Genomic DNA, 20,808 nt, shown 5'->3' with positions numbered 1-20,808 from the left:
TGTCTTTCACAAAACTTCAGAAATTTGGAGAAAAAAAATAACAGAACATACCCTATTTCAAAAACACATCAACTAAGAACAAAGACTTTTCAATACTTTTATTAAAAATTAAACCAACCATATATAGTCAAAGCGAAGTAAAAATTAGAATCAAATGCAGTTAAATTGCAACAATCTGGTATACTGGTACACAAGGCAATAATAAAATCAAAAAATCCTGAGTCTAATCCTTTTTCCCTCTCTGCTCATCCATTTTTCAGGTTGATTCGGAAGCCGACTGCCGTTCAATCATCGGCCAACAACATTGCGGAGGGAATCGAAGTCATATAAAATACATAGCAGCAAAGTGGAAGAATTGTGGAAAACAGGAAATGAATATGCAAAAAAGGCAGAAGGGATATGAAAAATGCAAATAGCCAAATCGAGTTCAATGAGAAATGCAGCTAACCCGAACGTATTTACACAGTTTCCTATGCAAGGCATTCAGGTGGTTCGGGCAATGGCACACAGGTCCGAATACAAATGCGACTCACTGTCCAGATTGCTAATTGTGGCTGACTGGTAAACCGAAGAAAGCAGGAGCGCCGAATGAAAAATGCATTAAATGCAACCGCAAAATAGAGTAAAAAGTAAAACCAATCAAGCGTCGAAACAGAGGAAATTGCACACACTGAGCGCAAAGCAAAACAAAAGGATGACAAAACCAGTTAGCGAATGTAAAAATTGATTTTTGCGGTCTGGATAGCGGATATTGCTCATATATGACTGTAATTCGCTTGCGAAGGCCAAAGCGACATTAAACATTATTTGATTCATAAATAAACAATTATATTTGCGGGCAAAGGGAAAACAAAATGCGAAGACTCTTCATCATCACCGCTGTTTACATTGCCAGCCTACCAGGTGAGTTTGCTTAAAGCCCAAATCAAACATTGTCACGCCCTCATCAGCAATTTAAGGCCTCACCTTTTACACTTTGACCGCATTCGAGCTTTAATTTAAATGTCCCTGCGCACACGGTTTGCCTGAATTATTAATCGAAAATTATGGCCACGGGGAAAGTTGTTTTCAAATTGAACAGGCAATTTACCACCCACAGGCTGACTGCTCTACCCACATCATTTGCGGTTCAATTATGTTTGCGGTTGCCATTTGTGAAACCGTTTCAACTCCGGACGTAAGCTTCTTGTTTTTTTTCGAACACCGTGACAAATCAAATTAAGTCCTGATCAGCAGGAGCTCAAAAATAAATGAATATGTAGCTCAAAAAAAAATTAAAACAGGTTTTTCAAAAAGTATACTTGTCCTACATATTTGATAGGCAAATATTAAATACAAAGCATAGATTTTTTTTTAGTTGGGGAGCTATTTCAGTTAACAAAATGACTGTGCCAACAATTGTTCGTAATCCCATGGTTTTCATTGAATAACAATCGTTTTACCATGTTTGAAATAAGCCATAGAAAGGGATTTAAATTAAAGACTATTATTTGCAGAAGTTTTTGTTCAGAATTATATAGATCTGGAATTAAAACTACATTGACTGACATTTGACGGGTGTTTTGTCTTCTGCCAACTAAATCCAATTAGTTTTCTTTGGTAGATAGACTTTCAATATGCAATAACCGGCTTTTTATTAAAATTTTGGCTGCATTTTAAATTAATATTTGTGCCTAGATAAGTCATGACGTTAGGGACAACTGTTTGTTTGTCACTCTTCACGTTCCCCCCTTCAAATGCAATGTGATTCGGATTTCATTTCAGTTTTCCGGCTTTTCTCCGGATTTTTTTCCATTCATCTACATCTCCGTTAGGCACTCCGGGCAAAATAGTTGCTGCAATGAGTTGTCGCTTTGTCTGCATTTCCGGCAGCTTTAATTTCGTTTCATATTCCTTTGGCTTGTCGACGTACCATCCTCCATCCTCCCTTCTTCATTCATTCATTCATTCATTCATTCATTCACTAGACATCGTGAGATTGGGGCATAATAAAGTTGTAAAAGAGGCGCTCATAAATCCCCGGCATTTTATATTAAAAACTGAAAGATTCGAGCGGCGATGTAAGCTGAACTTGAAAGTCGTTCCGGCAAATTGAGGGAGCCGACTTTAAGAGCACGGAAGCGGCTGCTCCTGCTGATGCAGGGCAATTCATCACAGCTACTTCCGGTTCCGGTCTGGGCCAGATCTACACTTTGGCTTGCTTTTAATTCGGACTCCTCTTCTTCCCCCTACTCAAACTCCTGTCTGGCATTTGGCCAAGGGACGTGGTCCGGTGCAGACCCACTCAAATTGCACCGAAACAACGGGGAAACGGCGACAGGACCTGCTAAAAACTTCCAATCACGTCTCGCGGATCCTTCACTAGACACGCATTTCAATGGCCAACATTGAGGCGAGCCTGCGAATTGCAAGTGTCTGGGCGTGGAGCACATTTTGAAACAAATGCAAGGCCCAAAAATAACATACGAGGGGGGATTGAGAACCTGTTTTGATATCACATTTTTATTGACTATAAATTTATCATTTTATAGAAAATGTGTATAAATTAAAACTAATGGACAACCTTATTAACTGGAATGAACTTTCTAACTAAGAAAAGAAATCATACTTTTTACATTTATTACATTAACAAAATCTAGTACAAGAATAAGGAAAGTTCACTTAATTAAAATTTTTTATTTAGGGCAATTCCATTTATGCAAACTTATTTTTAGAATACATGTTTAACTATCCATACATATTGTAAAATTATTTAATCTTAATGAAACCAAACCAAACCAAAGAAGGACGAAAAAAGACTAAAAATCTTTATTTCTATTGTATTTGAAGTTAATTTTAATTTTGGCCAGCAATATCTACGTCGCATCTCGCAGTCTCATTCGCTGTGTGCCCCGTTCCGCTTTCAATGGCTTATAATTTCTGTTATTTTTGTTTAGCGTTTTGCTGCCACCCACTCGGGTGGAAATTTTCAGTGCTAAACTTTTGACACCCACATACATACACACGTCCGCCAGCACACACTCGTGCTGTTGTGACACGCACGCGATGCATGTGGCGTCTGCCGGAAATGCCAAGCTCAACGTCCAAGAGCAAGAACAACAAAGCAGGGAATCAACTGTTGGCATGTTGATGTTGACGCTTTCCACCAGCCCAATTGCCACCCCCCACCCACTGGCACCCACAGGCCACCACCCAACGCTTCTGCTCCGCTTAGCTGACATTTTTGCCAGCGTAATCACGATTAAACTGTCAACGGCATACTAATTAGATTTTTATTTTTATTGCGCCATGACAACGCCGCGTGACGTTGTCGCGTCCTTCCGCGTCCTGCAGCTCCCCAAAAGCACCCAACTCCACCCACCACCCCAAAGGGGGCCGGGCTCCTGCCTAGCTACTCATTTCATTCTCTTGCGAAGGGTATTGGAAATATTACCTTAAGAAAATGACATATATGCAAATGTTTTGTTTAAATGATTTAAAATTTATATATATTTTTTTTAAGTTTTTTATATATATATATGCTCCAGAGACAATCAGACCAAATTTTTAGTTTTAAAAGGAAATACAATAAAACGTTTAATAACTCCACATATAGTATTTTGCGCCAAGGATCTACCAAAGTTATTTAACTTTAATGGTAGTGTAATACTATTATAGATGTAGTCAAAAGCTTTACAAACTGACTATAAAATGTTCGCCATTAATTCAACTATGCCAACTAAAAAATGTCCATTAATAGTAGTGTATATAATATTCTGCTTTCTTTAATTCGTTGTTTTTCCTTTTTTTTTCCACTTCTTTTCTGTTGTTGTCATTCTCCGAGGAGCGCGTGCCTCGCATGACCAAGTGACATTGCAGACAATGGGTGTTTGAGGGTGGTGATGGGGTGGGGTGGTGGGGGGTTGACCCGAGAGAGGGTCCTGCCGGCAGGACTCAAATCCAGACCCTTGGCCGGGCACTTTGTGGCGCCTGCTACTTTGTGATTTATGTCTTATCATATTTATGAAAATTATTGTTATTGATGGCATTCAATATTAAGTGAACGAGGAAAAAACAAGCCAAGCCAACCAATTCACATTGATTGATTGAAAGATTGGGCGTAGCATTTTCGTAATTGATTTAAAATGTGTGGCTTCCTTGCGGCATATTAAGTAGGTCAGATGGCAGAAATTCTAGTCTTCAAAGATGGTTTTTGAAGACAACTTGCCGGAGGTTTTGTATTTATTTATAGAAGCCTGAAGCTAAATCAGCACATTTAAACATAACATTTAACTGATTTTAAAGGACCCTATTAAGTAATTATTAATTTAATCACTGGATATATATGAACAAGAAAATGTAATCTATAAAATGAGCGTTAATCTATTTAGCTCTCCATATTCATTCTTGATCAGTACAATTAAGTGTAAAACAAGTGTACAAAACAATGGCTTCCTGTTTCTGCCGCGTAAAAACTCGCAAATCGTATGCCTCAAGGAGTTTTTAATTGTGCTCGTCTTCAAAAGAAATTCGCTGGCTAAGTTCTATGTCCTCCTTAAATTTCTAGACGTCCTTTCTTTCGTATTTCCCCTGCTCTCATTAGTACTTCATTTCTAAGGACAGAGCCCTTCTTTTTGGGCGGGGAGGCTTTTTTTGTTTGGTTTGTTTGTTAGGGTCTATTACTTCCAAGCTGTTGAGTGCGTCATCAAGAAATCGCCCAAGCTGAGTTTCAACTTTAAGCCATACACCTGTGAACTGAAGCTCCTTTCGCCCTTCACTCCCTTTTCTTTGTTTACATTTTTTCAGATTTATTTTCATGAAGTTTCCGTACAGGAAGAGAAATGCTTTATTGTTGCTGCTGGCTGGTGTTGTTGGTTCACTGGACCAAGTGCTAATGCGGCCAGACAATGGGGGCGTGGCATGGCTGGCAAAAACAAAAGCCAATACAAAACAAAAAATGGGTATACACATATATATATAAATATATATATATATATAAACGAGCAGAAGGTAAATTTAATGAAAGGGCGCAAATTGTAGAGAACACAATACCATTGCCAACACATAGTTGAACTGCCAATTATGGAAGTGGAAATGCTTTCCATTAAAACATAAAATAATAATTGGGCTTAAAAGTAAGAAACAAAGCTTTTTGGCTATGTTCGCTTTGCAAAATATTTTTCCAGAAATAAGGATGTTTTTATTTTAGAAGGGATACGTTAGGTATCAAACCCTGAAGCCGTCTATAACCAAGCTCATAAATAAAATACAAGCTCAATAATAAACCCATATTTTACAACCTGTTTTTGAAAGTTTTTTTTTTTATATTAATTGATTAATTACTAAATGGCTAAAAAGAGTACGGACATGATCCCGTAAGCCTCTTGAAAAACGTACATGGATCGCTTTTTTTTAGAAGCGTCCTCCAAAGGCGAAGGAGTGGTATTTGTATGGTCAGCGTGCTTTCCTGACCTAATGATATTGGTACCTCCAAAAACAGTTCGGTATGAGTATTCGTTTTCTAAATCTACAGCTTTTAAGCCGTCACTTGGTGGATCATTCAGAACTTGGTATCGCTGGTAAAATATATACGATGTTGATTAAAATCACAAGCTAAGCAATAAAAGGAGCTGCTCCATACCTTAAGTTCTTCGTAAGCCAAACTTACAAAGAAAAGATTTAATGCAAATTGCATAATAATTGCTATGATTGGACAACAACATGTGCTTATTATAAATATAATTTGAAATAGTTTGTACAAAGAATAAAAATTTGGTTTTAAAATCTTAATTGGACCTGGAGATAAAATTTGTTTGACTATTTTGAAACTATTTACTTGAGTCATCAATTCAATAAATAAAAAACAAGTGTTACAAAATGTGTCAGAGAAAATATATTTTTAGTCCTTATAAAAAACTTTTCTTATGAATCGTGAACATTCAACACCATTTATTCTATAAAATTTATCTGAGCACGAAAACCATTTCATATCAATATCAATCTCAATCTCACATCAAAAACCATAAAAATCTACTCAAAGCCATAATTTGGATTATGAAAAAGTTTTCGCTCAAATCAGCTGAAATAGTTGCACACAGAAGTAAAACAAAATTAAGCAGTAAACATTAAATATAAATATGCGAGGGTCCTCACTTTTCAGCGGATATATAGTCATTTATGTTGATTTTTGTTGAATACGGGAGAATTAGAAGGAGCAAACTTTTCGCCGAGGCAAGTAAGGGCTCCCAATGGAATTGATATCAGCGGAAGCTTCATCACCATCCCCATCATTATTAAAGTGACGTCATATGTGGCCAACATGACGCATGAAAAATAATATATACCCACACACATTTTTGCTTTCGAGGACTGATGCCCGAGTTTCGGACCGAGCTGCCAAACAAAGCCATAGAACCTGTTCCATGAATTTCACATTGCATATTCATAGCTGTGGAAATATTTTGAATAATGTTAAATTCATTTGGAGCGGTGTTTGAGTGTTTTTAGCAGCTTAAAGGCATCTAAAATTCTGTTCTGAGTTCTGAGCTAGGTCAATCAAAATTTTGCTTAACTTAAAGCGGTGTTCGAGTGGAAAGGCTTTGGGCAATCGAGAAAATTGAATATTAATCGCGGAGAAGTGTGGATGTGGATTTGTTGTTAGTAATAAAAATAGTAACAATCAAATGAATAAAAAAGTTTTGAAGAATGAAATGAGATTTTTTAGTCTTCAGTCTCTTAAAAAAACCTAAAACGTTAAAAATCCTTTACGCATAGAATTCACTTAATAAATCGACGGCACATTTATTTGGTAATTTTCATAAAAGGGACTCATGGACTTTTATAAAAATGGCCCTGCCGTGGACGAACCGCCAACACGCCGCAATCGTTTTCCTTCTATTTTCCTTTTTTTATGATTTTCCACAATGAACGCACTTGGCGCACATTAAATAAACCCGCAAGAAGCATTTATCAAATTTTCCTCTTTATAAATGCTTCTTTTTCCTTTGGACTATGACTGTGTAGTGTTTGCGTTCGTTTTCGCTGGCTGGGTGTATTTTTAAAGCATTTACAAAACGCCAGGTGGGCAGGCAGCCAAAGGGCAACAGGCGCGGGATCCTGGGAGGTCCTGAAACTGGCAGGTGGGCAGCGTAATGTGCGCCTAATGACAGCGATGAAGATGCCAAAATGATAAACAGCAAGAAAAACAATGGCAATGCGACAAAGCAGAATCGCAAACAAACAGAAATTGAAAATGTGTTTGGTCATTAGGACTTTAAAGGAAATATGAAATTGAAGGTACTTAAAGAATATGTTTGGAAATTTCAAAAACTAAAGAGGAAATTTATTTGAAAGCAAAAAAGTATATGAAACTAAAGTTTTGAAAATGTATATAATAAGACTTAGAATAATATATACTTATATTTAAAACTACATATATAACAATGTTACCAGTACAATTGCTATCATTTTCATTACTATAATGACTCATCGATTAGGTTTTTATCAGAGCCAGGAGTGCAAACATTTCATTCAAATTCCAAATGATTCATCACTCCAGCGACCTCTTGAACAGCAATCATTAGTATTTGGTTCTATTTTTTCCCGGGCACACTTTAAATGTCAATTAGTTGTCAAATGTTTGTGTGCCCCGATGGAAGTAAAGAAGACGTAGAAAAAGTTTTCTGCATTTAGCTCCAGGAGAGAGCACAATGTCGAAATAATAATAATTTATAACTATCAATGTCATAAGTTCATGACATGCTCATCAATCAAGTCATTGGACAGCTCAACAACATCGTCCCTTTGGAGAAGGGCGCTTTCCATCGAACTCCGGTCCAAAGACGTTGGCTGTCCGAGGCTTTTCCGCCCCCGCGAAAACTTTTCCCGATCCCGCTCATAATTTTGTGTTGCATACTTTCCGCACTACAATTGACAGCAATTGCGTGGCTGTCTGCTTTTACGTGCTGGCTGACGCCTTCAAGTGTTTGGTAAACTTGGCGAAATGTTGCTGAAAACTTATTTCGATTTAACATGAGAAGTTTTGGCGCGCTACACGAATTTTGGAGGTGTCTTTGGGGGCAAAAGAAGTGACAGATACTAGATGAATGGCTTAACTGACAACTGATTGAATTTAATATTGATGGGAGATGCACAAATAGCCGCAGCCTGTAGAATTTCAAGGTATTTAAAATTTCTAGGCTAATTTCCTAAATTAGCTATGGTAAACGATTTAAGGAGTAAAATGCCTTTACAAGTCAATAGGGATTTTTTGTATAGATACCACAAAATAAATAAAAGACTGTAATTTGTCTTCGAAAAAAAATATGGTAAAAGGAGCTTGTTTAAATCAACCCTAGGAAAACATAGAGAATAAAGAATCTCGTATAATGTAAATAAGTCAATATTCAAAGTTAATTAAGGTTTTAAGGTATAAATGCGTGTTTAATTAAATCATAGCTATTATTAGTTTCCGGTGAATAAATTTGTTGTAAATAATCTTACATTAATACATTTACTTTTAACCCTCTTCAAAATTCAATTACCTTTGTCATTGTAGTGTCAAATATTTGGCAGTAAATTTGTTATTCACCTTGACATAGCTCTCTCATATTTTCGTTTTTTTTTAATATTTTTCGGTTTGGCTTTTATATGCATTTTGCATTTATTGTTGTCATGTACTTTCGACCCTTTTCTGCAGCTTGCTCTTTTTTCGCAGCTTATTCAAATTGAGTCAATTTTTTGTTAAATTTCCGTTCGCTTCGCCTTGGCTTCCAGCGCATCTCCGGGCCACCAGTTTTTGCAATGGTCTGCGAAGTGGGTGTGCTCTGGGAACTCCTTTGAGCTGCCCTTAATCCTGGCCAGCAGCGGACACATCAGCCGCACCGGCAGCAAAAGCGGAATGTGTCGGCCCAGAAAGCCAATTTAAAAATGCCAACAATGATTTATGCCCACCACCTTGGCGCCTTTTTTCCTGTTTCGCCCAACTCATGGACACGTGGTGTGAAATAATTTAAATAGACGCTTCGTTCGGCTTTAATTTATGCAATTAACCCATATGCTTAAACCCAGCCTGCCCGGGCGCGTTGTAACTAATAAAAGTAAATGACTTAATGTCCCAGTCGCACACTTTTTGCCCTCTTGCGTGCCTTAACCCCAGAGTGCCAAGGGTCGTGTTATCCGCAAAAGCAATAACAGCGATTGCGCCGTGTAGAGCCTCACTTAAGCTAGTGGTAACGTCTCTATTTGGATTTTAACCGCTCAACGTTCGCCGGCAAAAAGTCATTGACTTCCGGTCTCTGTATGCATGTGTTTGTGTGTGTATGTGCTAACAACATTTGCTGCAAAGGCGCAATTAAAGAACACGACCCACGGACACGACAACAACAAAGTGCAGCAACATAAATGACAATAACAAGGGAATAACAGAGTGAGGAAAAGAGAAAGAAGAAAGTGGACGGATGAAAGGCAACAATTTCAGCAGATCAAGAAGACTGAATTGGGAATACCCTTAGCTGTCATTATTATGACAGAAAGAAATATTTAAAAAATATTTGAATTTACGTTCATTTATTTCATAATCTAACAGAATCTAACATTTAGCAATGATTATAATGATCAATTAAAATTTCTAAAAAATTATATTGTTTAATATTTGTGTATAACGTATTTTTTATTGATTCGTCGTTGTATTTACTTAACCTTTACGCTACTTGGTAAAAATTTTAAGAAACTATAGAAAGATCAAACTAAGTTTTCCGTATAACTTAGCTTATTAATATAAAGAATCTTAGAATAGAGTTAAGTAACTTGCGTCTTAAACTATGTTTTCAAAGCACTTTAAAGCCCTAAAATAATTTTACCTGCTTATGGCTATGTACTTCCTGGCCAAGTCCAAGTCCATGTCCTTGCCGATTAACTCCATAGATGGCAATAGAAAACATCAGCGACAACAATGATGACTCGACAGCGAGGACTCATGATGTTGGCCCTGCGGACGTAGTTTGTTGGTGGTGAATGTGAATGGTTGGTAGTTGCTAGTGCTTGGGTGGATGAGTGGCAGTTGCGAAATGCCATTATAAGCATATGTGCCGGGTCTGGGAAATTCTGGGCGGGCTGCGGAGCTCCTCCTGCTCCTGAAGTGCTTCCGCACTGAGTGAGTTTGCTCCCCGCTAGGCAGATGTGTGTAATATTACGGGTAATATGTTCAGCTCCCTCTCTTTCGGATACTATCTCCATTCCTGATCCCATTGAGGGCCGCCTGACAAGTGGGATACTCCATGTAAACTCGTATTCCCCACTCATCGTATAATGGCAGACCTTCAATTCCCTCACTTTAATGGCATTCACCAGAACTTGTTTGTATTTTGATAACTATTTTACAGCAGACACATGGTAAACAATTGCTGGCTGGCCGAAAATTCACAAAACTGCTGGTCGGTTCATGGGTGTTTGTTTTTCCTGAGGTGCCAACGGCATGATTCAAAAAAATCGTTTACCTAAAATATTTCATCATGCTGTGTGAATAAGGGATATTTTCACAGCAGTCTCCGGCATTTTGCAAATGCTTTGCATGACATTATAAATGTATTTGCATGTCGGCAATGGATATCTGTAAAAGTGGCGGTAATATTATGCAAATGTGTGTATGGTTATATTTCAAAGCACACAACAATTTAAGGACACAGAATGTTTAACCGGCTCTCATGCTGGCTTCAAATAAAAGCATCTCACACCATCACTCGCCGCGTAATTAATTACGCATAATTAATAAATTTAAGCAATCTTATGCGGCGCTTAACAAATAAATCACTCGTCGCAAGACGAACTCAAAGTGCCGCCTCAGAAATTTAATTACACTTTCATCAGCTAATCACACAATTTGCGCCACCACCCGAAAGGGCTTTAAGAAGCCATCACCATCGCCTTCGTCATCGCCAAGACGCAAGCGGCGGCACTCGTAAAAGATGCCATAAATCTGCCCAGGATACGTCACTTGCTCCGGCCCGACTTTGCACTTGATGTGGGAGACCGATCCACCCAGATCCGCACCCCTCAGCGGCATCCAATTATAACTCACGCCAGACGTGATAAATCAATAAAAGTGTCCCAGGCAGGAGACTCATGACGGGAGGTGTTTACTCGCCTGATGGCTTCCCTTGTCGATGTAAATATGCCAAAAAGGGGAAGCATAATGTGACATAAAGTCTGGCTCAAGATTAATCTCTGGCTTAATGCAAAGTGTGGGGAGGCTGCTTCATAGTGAAGTAGTTTAGGTGGCGTCTCAACTTCAAAATTAAATCTTCATGCTTGTCAGAAGGGAATTTTAAATAAATATATTTATTACATTTACTAAGAAAATTCGAATAATTATTATTAATGTTACGATACAATAAAATGTTTAGCACAGAAAACTTGGTTTTTAGAAAACGGTAAAAACATTAATTGAGTGTTTATGTATAAAATGATTCATTTAATGTTTTGTACTTAAAAAAAGAATATTTTCGTCCTGATACAAGCTCAAATTGAATTCATGTCTATTTGGCCCTTACTAACACATCTCCCGCTTCATTCTTCTTTCTCATTTTAGGTAATTGATTGCAAAATAATATTAATTTCTGCGCTCCTGTGTGTCGAGACTCGCTTGAGTGAGTAAGTACTGGCCATATATCACATATTTGAGTAGATGCCGGCGCAGCGAGCGAGGCAAAACAACTACTAAATAATTGTTAATGTATTACGAATAATTTATGACACCATTTCATAAAAAGCAATAATTTTTCAATATCAAACCGAGCGGCAATCGCCGTCCCATAGCAGGGTTTCCAGGGTGATGCACTTGCACAGTTGCAGCTGAAGGATCCGCATCCTCCCTGGTGAATGTGGATGCCGCTGCTTTCGTAATAAGCTTGATAAATAATAAAGTAGCATCGGGAAGGCAGGACCCATTTTGGGGTGAAGGAAACTAGAGGGACGGGCGGTTGCTACAAAGTGAAATTTATCATTTTTCATAGCTGGAAGCAGCAAACTGCATGCTGCATGCTGCACTTTCTTAAAACGTTTCACTCAGCCCTGGAGTTGGGGCTCGGAAACGCCACCCGTTTACATATTTTCGGACTCGGACTCCTTAGATGTCAGCATGCTGGTGTGTTGTTTTTTCGGCTGGGGCCACTGGCAAATGTTTGCGAGCGAAGATTAATTGATTCCACTTGGCTGCATCTAGAGTGTCCCTGCTGGTAACCCTCACAGACCATAAAACTGAGGAGGGTATCGTTTGTGGACGATGGGGAAAAACCGGGCTGGCTCGGGATCTGGCTTTGCTTATGGTTACGCTTCGACCTCGAGTTTCACCACGGTTAGTTTCGACTTATCTTAACTTCGACTAAGAATTCCATTTTGATTTATGATCGAAGTTTTTTCAGGGCTCTGGTCTTTAAATACCTAAAGCACTTTTATATTTCTTATTTGCTTTAACCCTTTATAATAATCGTTTCTAAAACACTTTAATACAAATGAAGCAACTTAACTTACATTAAGATTTTTAAAATAAGTAACTTACTTTAATATCTTATATTTTTATGAAATTTATTTAATGTTGTTTTAAAAAATATGCACATTAACGATTCAATACGTCCACAATCTTTTTTATTGTTACTGAAACTCCGTGTTGATTTATATTTTTGAATAAGTCAACTTAATAAATACAAATTTTTATACACAAATATTTTCTTAACTTTTTTTCACTATTTTCTTTAAAAAAACTCTGCACTCCACTCTTCATACATTTTGATTGATGTTGTGGAAGAAATAATCATTGATAACCAAATTTTGTTTGTGTTCTTCAATCAGTCAACTTATTGAGCATTTATGTACTACATATGACTTTTAAATATGATTTTTATATATAAAATATTATATGCAGTTTAATGTTAACAATAAATTATAAATTAAATCTATTATAAATTATACATTCCATTCTTAGGACATCCTGATTGATGTGTGCACACACAGTTCAGTATGAGTTGCTAATGCTCCACATGATTAAAACTTTATAAATTTTTACCACTGCAGTAAGCTGCAGCACAACAGGAGGGCGAAAAGAAAACTTCGCCAGAACTTGTCACGAGTGCCAGTTACGGGGCAACTTTATGTTGAGGTTGAAGGTTTCTTTGCCTTTGCATTTTCCGGGACTCGGAGGAGTTGGATAGAAGTAGAAGAAGTGGTAGAAGTTGTGCCGGAGATGTGGCTCGGTTTAATGTTCGGCAGTCCCACAGCCCGCACCACTCGATTCTGTTGCGGTTTCGGCAAGGTCCCTTGGTTGTCAGCCATTTTGAAGTGACAAATATATTTAATTGCTTGCAAAAGTTTGCTGCGCAAAAGTTTGCGATAATTTTCTGTTCACTTCTATTTTGTGCGTTATTCGTGGGATGCATGTGTGTGAAATGGACGTTTTTTTAATTGCTTGTAATTACTTTTTCTTTTGCAGACATAATGCAATTTTCGGCACTTCGTTTTTGCACAATAACACTGCTCGTAATTTATATTCGCACACACATGCATTTGTAGGCGAATCCAGAGTCCATCTTAAAAATGCATCAGCCTGCAATATAGTTTCTGCTGAATTAACATTTCATGGCCAGCGTGACTGCTTTATCTTTTTTCCATTACCAGAAACTCAAACGAGAACAGCGTTCCATCCAAATGATTATAATTTAATTTCATTTGCTTTTTAATGTCTGGGGAAGAAGTTTAACTTCAGCCAGAGAACATCTACATATGTAAATGCAATTTCCCAGTAATTCGGCTTTTTACAATACTTTCTGCAACAATTATTATTCAACAATTTGTGGTAAATGAGTAATTCAAAGCAAGTAAGTTATGCTTGCATGGATTTTTCTCATTCAAATGTTACTGATAAATTTGATGAGTTTCCCTGTTTATATGAAAACTAATAAATGTAAATGCTGGCTTAATGCTTAAGAGATCTGAGGACATTGGCTTTAAACAATTTGTAAATGATTTAATAGGAAATTAGATATGAAATATTGGAATCAAAATGATTGCTAGACTAAATAATATGGATTTTATGAATATAATGTAAAAATCGCAAGCATTAAAATGTTTTCACTATGTTAGTCAATCACTTTAATTTGCATTCTGATTTGCTTATTAACTTTTGAACCTATAATAAGTTTTATTTGTTTAAATTCCGATTTATTATTCTAAATTGTTTGTTGTAAAAAAAATAATCCCTTGCATTCAAATTATCAACATAAATTCCTCAGCATTATAGCGTTTTTTACCGATCCACTAAAAGTTATTCCATGTCTGACCTCAGCTCAGTTGATGTTAAACAGTAAAACGCAAGTTATGACTTTGTGACACATTAACGGGGGCAGTGCGGAAAAAAGGCGGCAAAACAAATACATAAATTTCACATTAATGCATTTTTTATGCAAAACAATAATGCCGGTTGAACTATGCGGACCAAGTTGTTGGGGGGCAAAAATCGCAGTAAACACTTTATCGAGGCCAATCGAAATGCCATTTCCACTGAGCCAGCGTGGATTCTCTTTGATGTTGTTTGGCGGGTGGGGGCGTGGCAAATAAAAGGTTTTCCTAGCGCCGGAAATCGTTCCAGTTGGGAGGTGTTTATGGGATTACCCAGGGCCCGATGATGTCGCAGTAGCCGGCACATCACCTTTGCCAGTTGCCTGTTTGTCAACACTAATCTGCTGCCAGCACAGGGACACACTCCCGCAGAGGAAATCGAACTCCTGCTGCGACAACACAATCAATGTAGAAATCGACAAGGATCCGGCTCCGCCCACTCGGCATTTGAGCCGGAAATCAAAATAAACAACAGCAAATCAGTCAAACAAACAAATAAACAAGAAGCGAACTGGGGCTAAAAGCAATAGGGCCGCAATGTGTTCCACATTCGACTGGCTCTGAGTGCCAATTCCCTTTTTCCTCTACCCCCCTTTTTCGGCCAGTTTTTGTGCGTTACGAAATTGGTTGTATCTGGGCTGCGATTTGGGACCAGCTTGGCCCGTAATAAGCTCCGGCCAAACTCGGGCACAATTAGCCGGGTTTTGTGTGGGCCACTGAATCAATAGGGCGAAAGTGTGAGAGCTTTTCCGATATCGGTTAATATTCCAGCAAATATATTAGCAGATTTGCAATGCATAATGCAAGCAGAACTGAAAGATATTGTTTTACGCAAACAATAAATTCATTTCACCCCAGATGAGTTATCACACACACATAATAGCATAATTAGCAACAGAACATTGATGTTGTAGGCTGGGCGAAATAGAATGAATTTATTAAGAAAAAGATAGAATACAAATTAGCACATAAATAGCTATGCAGAATTAATTATTTAAATATTGTATTGCAATATAATTTTATAACAGCCAGAATTTTTAATTTAAATGTTTAAAAGAGGTAAGAAACATATAGTGAATTATAAATAATATATTAAACATTGCTAGTACTGAAGATATATATACACTCAACCACAAAAGATATTTATTTACATATATCGCTGCCGTAGATTACTAATGACATTATTAAGAGCTTATCTCGTTCACGGAACATCGCAAATATATTGTAAGACTAATTCTACGATTTTTAGTATTATAGATTACGTTCATTGTTTGCATGACCACTTGTTTCACAAAAACAACTTTATCACAACAAAAACTATATACTTTTCAGCGAAGTTTATGTTAGGTTCAGGTCAAGTTCCAAACCTTTAAAAAATTGGGAAATCACCAAGCTAATGATAGCAACAAAAATAGGGAACAAAGTTCTAATCCAGTGTTCCGACCTAGAAAACAGTCGTGTTATAGTTGGCGCCATTTGTTGAACTGCACACATAAAAAGTTTGAAACCGCTATTAAAAACTAGAGGACTCTATCATTAGTCCTTTAATTTTTTAAGAAAATAAAAAATATATGAATAAAATATTTATAAAGCGAGCTTTATGAGTGCATAAAACCATGAAGTTCATTTTATTTTCCTCTTATTTGCCTGTTAGTTTTCGGTTTTATTGATTCACAGCAATTTAAACCGGATTTCATAAATTGCCTTTATTCAAATATATTATTTATGCTTTAAACAGTTTCGTCCAACATTAGATTAACAAATACAAAACAATATATGTTTTAGGCTCTAAATACTTCCATAGTGGTTTGTTCACCTGGTGCTGTGTTTTTTTTTCCTTATATCATTTTGTAATACAATATTTTTGTTATTGAATATTTCATTTACAGGCGGGTCACTTCTCCCTGGAACCGTGTTTTGACTCCCAGCTGGTTCATTTCTATCTCCAAAGAAGAAATTGGGTTCTGGGAATCTTCCTGGATCATACCTAACTCCTCTGTCTGCTGCATTACCACCCGCTGTTCCTCCTTCGCCTGTTCCTCCAAGTCCATTTGGCGGAAATTCATCTCTTCTAGCTGGAAAGTTCACTGGGGGTCTCCCTTGATCATATCTACCGCCTCCACCTGCGACGTTACCACCCCCTCCATTTGACCCTTCAAACATACCTGGTATATAGTTATCTCTTCTAGCTGGAACGTTCACTTGGGCTCCCCCTTGATTATATCCTCCGCCTCCACCTGGAATATATTCATTACTTCTAGCTGGAACAATCACTGGAACTCTTCCTTCATTATATCCTCCGCCTCCACCTGGAGTGGAGTATATTCATTACTTCTAACTGGAACGTTCACTGGGGCTCCACCTTGATGAAATCTAATGCCTCCAACTGCGTCAGTACCACCTCCTCCACCAGATCCTCCTAATCCACCTGGCACATGCTCATATCTTGGCCCATTGTCAACCCTAGCTTCTTGACCATCGCCCATAATCCGAATATTTCTGACGCCTGCACCTCGAACATTACCATTACCATTACCTCGACCTAGTGAATTCGCCTGGATCTGCTGCCTAATCCATCCGTTCATTTTGGAAACATCAGTGTAGACTGCAGGGATCGGTTCTCCGCATCCGTATCCAAAGTTGACGATGCCGGCCTGCTCGTACCGCTCGGGATCGCTTTGAAGCGGACAGGCCAGCGGAGCTCCTCCGTCACCCTCGCAGGAATCCTTGCCAATTTCTCCGCCGGCGCACATCAGGCTGTGATGGAGCCTGAAGTCCTTGGTGTAGGGGACTTGCAGTTGCTTCTCGCATGTAAGGCGGTCCACCACCGGCATTTGGATCTTCTTCATGATGTTCATGTAGCTGTTATCCTCGATGGTTTTCTTACCCCAGCCACCGACGAGGCATCGGCTTTGGATGAAGTTCCGGTTCGATGACGGCAGGCAGATAAGATTAATGTGGCGGGTAAGCTGAAGCGGTTTCTCGAGGAACAGAAGGGCCACATTGTATTGTCCATTGTCTGCATCAAACTTAGAGTGGCGCACGATCTTCCTGATGGCAACGTCGACATGTTTTTGCTGCTCTGTATCGGTATTAAGGTCCCATTCACCAGCTCTCACAAGAAGCTGTTGCTCGGACAGTTTCTCGGTCACATGGCTGGCTGTGAGCACCACATCCGGGGCAATGAGGGAACCGGCTGCCTTATATTGCAGGTTTGTGGCATCCATCAGAGCCACCACCCATGGCATCTCGGCCTCTTGGGCCAGCTCCTCCAAGCCCGTAATGGTGAATGTCAGGCCTTCCTTGTTGACGTGGCCACAATCCAGCTGAACCGGGTCATCAGAGACGGGAATTGAATTACCCAACTGCAAGGGGAAACAGTTATTATAAGATCCTACTTCCCTGACCGCATTACCATTTCTGTTAGGGGACAGCAGGTTTCCGTGGTAGGACATCCAAAGTTGCCGCCTTGTAAATGTCTGTACTCGATGATCGGCATTCCATTCTCAGAGCCGATCCTGCAGGACTGCCGTGGCACACACTTCTGATCCATTGATCCTCCGCAAAATCTTGCCTGTACTCCGTTAATGGCCAGGAGCAGGCCCAGGATGGAAAGTAATCCGCGTAGGCGAACCATTCTGGTCGCTGATATTGAACGAACTGTCGGATGCAAAGCGATCGGCAAAAATATATGGCGAGAGAGGTCACACTTCCCCTTGATAAGGCTTGTTGTGCTCGCTTGGCGATACAGGAAGATAACCCCGAGGTGAAAGCACTGTTTCCAATTGTTCTTTTTACGCAGTGAAGGAGACGTTTCCGACCCTATAAAGTATATATATTCTTGATCAGCATCACTAGTAGAGTCGATCTAGCCATGTCCGTCTGTCGTCTGTCCGTCTGTCCGTCCGTTTATATGCAAACTAGTCTCTCAGTTTTAAAGCTATCTGCATGAAACTTTCCCAAAAGTTGTCTTTCTATTGCAGGTAGTATATAAGTCGGAACGAGCCGGATCGGACGACTATAGCATATAGCTCCCATAGGAACAATCGGAAAAATAAATGAAAAAAATTATAACTTTTCTGTTTTTTATTTTTTTGTTTAGTTCTTCGACATTTAGTAATGGTTAAATATTTCCGATTTACGGATTAAATTTCATCAAAGTCGGACGACTATATCATATAGCTCTCATAGGAACAATCGGAAAAATAAATGAAAAAAATTATAACTTTCTGTTTTTTAATTTTTTGTTTAGTTCTTCGACATATAGCAATGGTTAAATATTTCAGAATTATGGTTTAAATTTTCTGTTGAACTTATAATCTAGTTGGGGAATACATATGGCTAATTCTTGGGAATTTTCATGCATTTGTTTAGCAAAAGGTCAGCACTTTAAGTATTAAAAAGTAAGCTAGCAAATCGACATAGTTTCGTTGTTTTTCAAAATATACACAAATAAGTTTGTCACGATCATATAGTTACCATAGGAACAACGAAAATATGTATTGCAAAATCTACATGACTTCGTTGTTTTTTAAACTTGAGTACTTGATGTTTTGTTGTTATCTATATCAAATTCAGCTTGCTATAGTTTGTTTCCCTTCTTATTATTGTTTAATTTTTATAAACGAATTTTGTATCTTCTTCTTGCTGAACTGTTTTATGAAATAATGTTTAGAATTCCATATATGTAACTTTTAGATTTTTAATGTTTAAGTCGTCGAGATACTGCCCTCTTTAGTTCACTAACAAATCACCGATTCGTTTAATATAAGTCGCGCTTTTAATTACGTCAAGTTGGCACGTTGGTCGCCCCTCCCCACTCAACATCTCATTAATTTACAAAATTTCCCGCAATTTCCTTTCCATTCAGCCCTCAACCGCAAACTCACCACCCATCTGCCGCAGTGCAAACGCATTACAATTTTATTTTTATTCAATTTTCGCGCAACGACATCAAAGGGCGGCAAGCGGAGAACAGCAGCGAGTGCAGAACTTGACTTGACTTCGTGTAATACAATTTGCACCTTCCTTTCCGTCGTTCCCCCATCATGCTGCCAAATGCCTTCTTATTTTATTTTTTTTTTTTTTTGAACAGAATTATATTTTTACATAATTTAAGAGGGCGAAGGGAGTTTCAGGCGCGAAGTTTGCTGGGTCAGTTGGCCTTTTCTTTATGGAGGCCTTCGGTAATGGTCTCCCGCTCCTGATGATGTTATTGCGGCAGCCATTGCATTGACCACTAAAAGTTTGCCATTAAAGGGCATGAAATTGTCCCATTTTTCAGCAGTAGCCAGTCGTGGCACAACTACGGCAAAGTGGCACTTGAGTGGCGGCACTTTGAATGGGGATTACTTCCCCGGGTCCACCCTTTCCAGCCTTCCGCCTTTCCCTCCATTTTAAGCGAAAATTATGTTGTAAATAGGATTTTTTAGCTGGCAAAATGTCTTCATCATCAAGTGGTTTGCTCAAGCATCCCCCCTATTTACCGCCCTTCGAATGGCACCATTGGTGTAAAAGCTACTCCTTTTGAAGGCCAGAAAGGTAGCTAAGTGGAAGTGGGGGAAGTGCCTTGGGGAAGTGTGCGAAAATATTGTTTATGGCGGAGAACAAGGGCACATAACAGGTTCTGGTGATGCAACTGCTATCCTAGAAAATACATTAAACCTGTCTGAGTTTAGTAGCAATTGAGGTGTCTTTACTTGCCGGTTAAAAGTTTGTCTTTCATTATAAGTCGAGTTCTAGCCATTAGCCAAAAATAACTATCACTCTACTGGTTTTCAATATAAACGAAATTAAGTCCTTCGTAAAAAAATGGAAAATATATATTGCTATAACTAAAATGCCAACGGTGCGAACATTAATAGCTGTTTATTAAATTATATTTTATGTGTCAAACCAAGTCTTTTTTAGAGCTTCTCCATTTGATTACGTTCCTCAGTTCTTGCCAAGAAAATAAAATTTATAGTGCTTTTTAAATAAACCGGAACATAAACAATGCCACATTACTGAACAGGTGACTAAGCACAAAAATTCGATTATCAATGCTTTCCAAATAACATAAATTCTTTAATAAGTTTCGTTGAAATTAAATTAAAATTGGAACTCCCAATTGACAACCTGCGCTTAAGGCTTACCCCAACGCACTTCATTTGATATTCAATTCCCAAACTTGCCATAATTCTCCAGAATATTTGCATAAATACTGAGCGAGAGATTATCAATAGCCCCAAGGCAATCGGCGAAATCCTTGCGGCCGTATTTAAACTCAAATGCGGCATAATAAGCCAGTTGGAAACTCCGGTTTGGCCAGAGAATGGGTCAGATTTCTCCCGGCGAAAACGTGAAACTGAAGACAAAGCTGGTTGGCTGGCTGGCTTTCGACGGAAAAATCGTTACCAGAAATGTCCTGCAGCGTCATTTGTAGGAACCTTTGGCACTCTG

General features: G+C 38.5%; 2 protein-coding genes across 2 annotated transcripts in view; one reads left to right on the top strand and one right to left on the bottom strand.

The window, feature by feature from the left end:
• Positions 1 to 20,808, top strand: part of LOC128261396 (uncharacterized) — a 63,184-nt gene that overhangs the window by 24,550 nt on the left and 17,826 nt on the right. Inside the window, exon 2 of the mRNA XM_052995076.1 lies at positions 261 to 903. Coding sequence (XP_052851036.1) covers positions 855 to 903 — 49 coding nt within the window. The 5' untranslated portion in view covers positions 261 to 854. The remainder of the gene's footprint in view (positions 1 to 260; positions 904 to 20,808) is intronic.
• On the bottom strand, positions 16,068 to 18,042 carry LOC128261393 (phenoloxidase-activating factor 2). The gene is made up of 2 exons (XM_052995072.1): positions 17,783 to 18,042; positions 16,068 to 17,732 (listed from the first exon to the last, which is right to left on the bottom strand). The coding sequence occupies exons 1-2, from the start codon at positions 18,002 to 18,004 to the stop codon at positions 16,638 to 16,640; spliced, it is 1,317 nt and encodes a 438-aa protein (XP_052851032.1). The 5' UTR covers positions 18,005 to 18,042; the 3' UTR covers positions 16,068 to 16,637.

Source organism: Drosophila gunungcola, unplaced genomic scaffold (assembly GCF_025200985.1).
Source record: "Drosophila gunungcola strain Sukarami unplaced genomic scaffold, Dgunungcola_SK_2 000001F, whole genome shotgun sequence".
Lineage (NCBI taxonomy): Eukaryota > Metazoa > Arthropoda > Insecta > Diptera > Drosophilidae > Drosophila > Drosophila gunungcola.
The sequence above is the reverse complement of the archived record's forward strand: the minus strand, read 5'-3'. Positions and strand labels throughout refer to the sequence as shown.

Bases quoted from the DNA above. Each gene is read 5' to 3' on its own strand.
- LOC128261393 (XM_052995072.1), bottom strand. From the start codon at position 18,004: ATGGTTCGCCTACGCGGATTACTTTCCATCCTGGGCCTGCTCCTGGCC. The intron at 17,733-17,782 runs GTAATGCGGTCA...TTCCCCTTGCAG, and splicing joins GCTGTCCCCTAACAGAAATG to TTGGGTAATTCAATTCCCGT.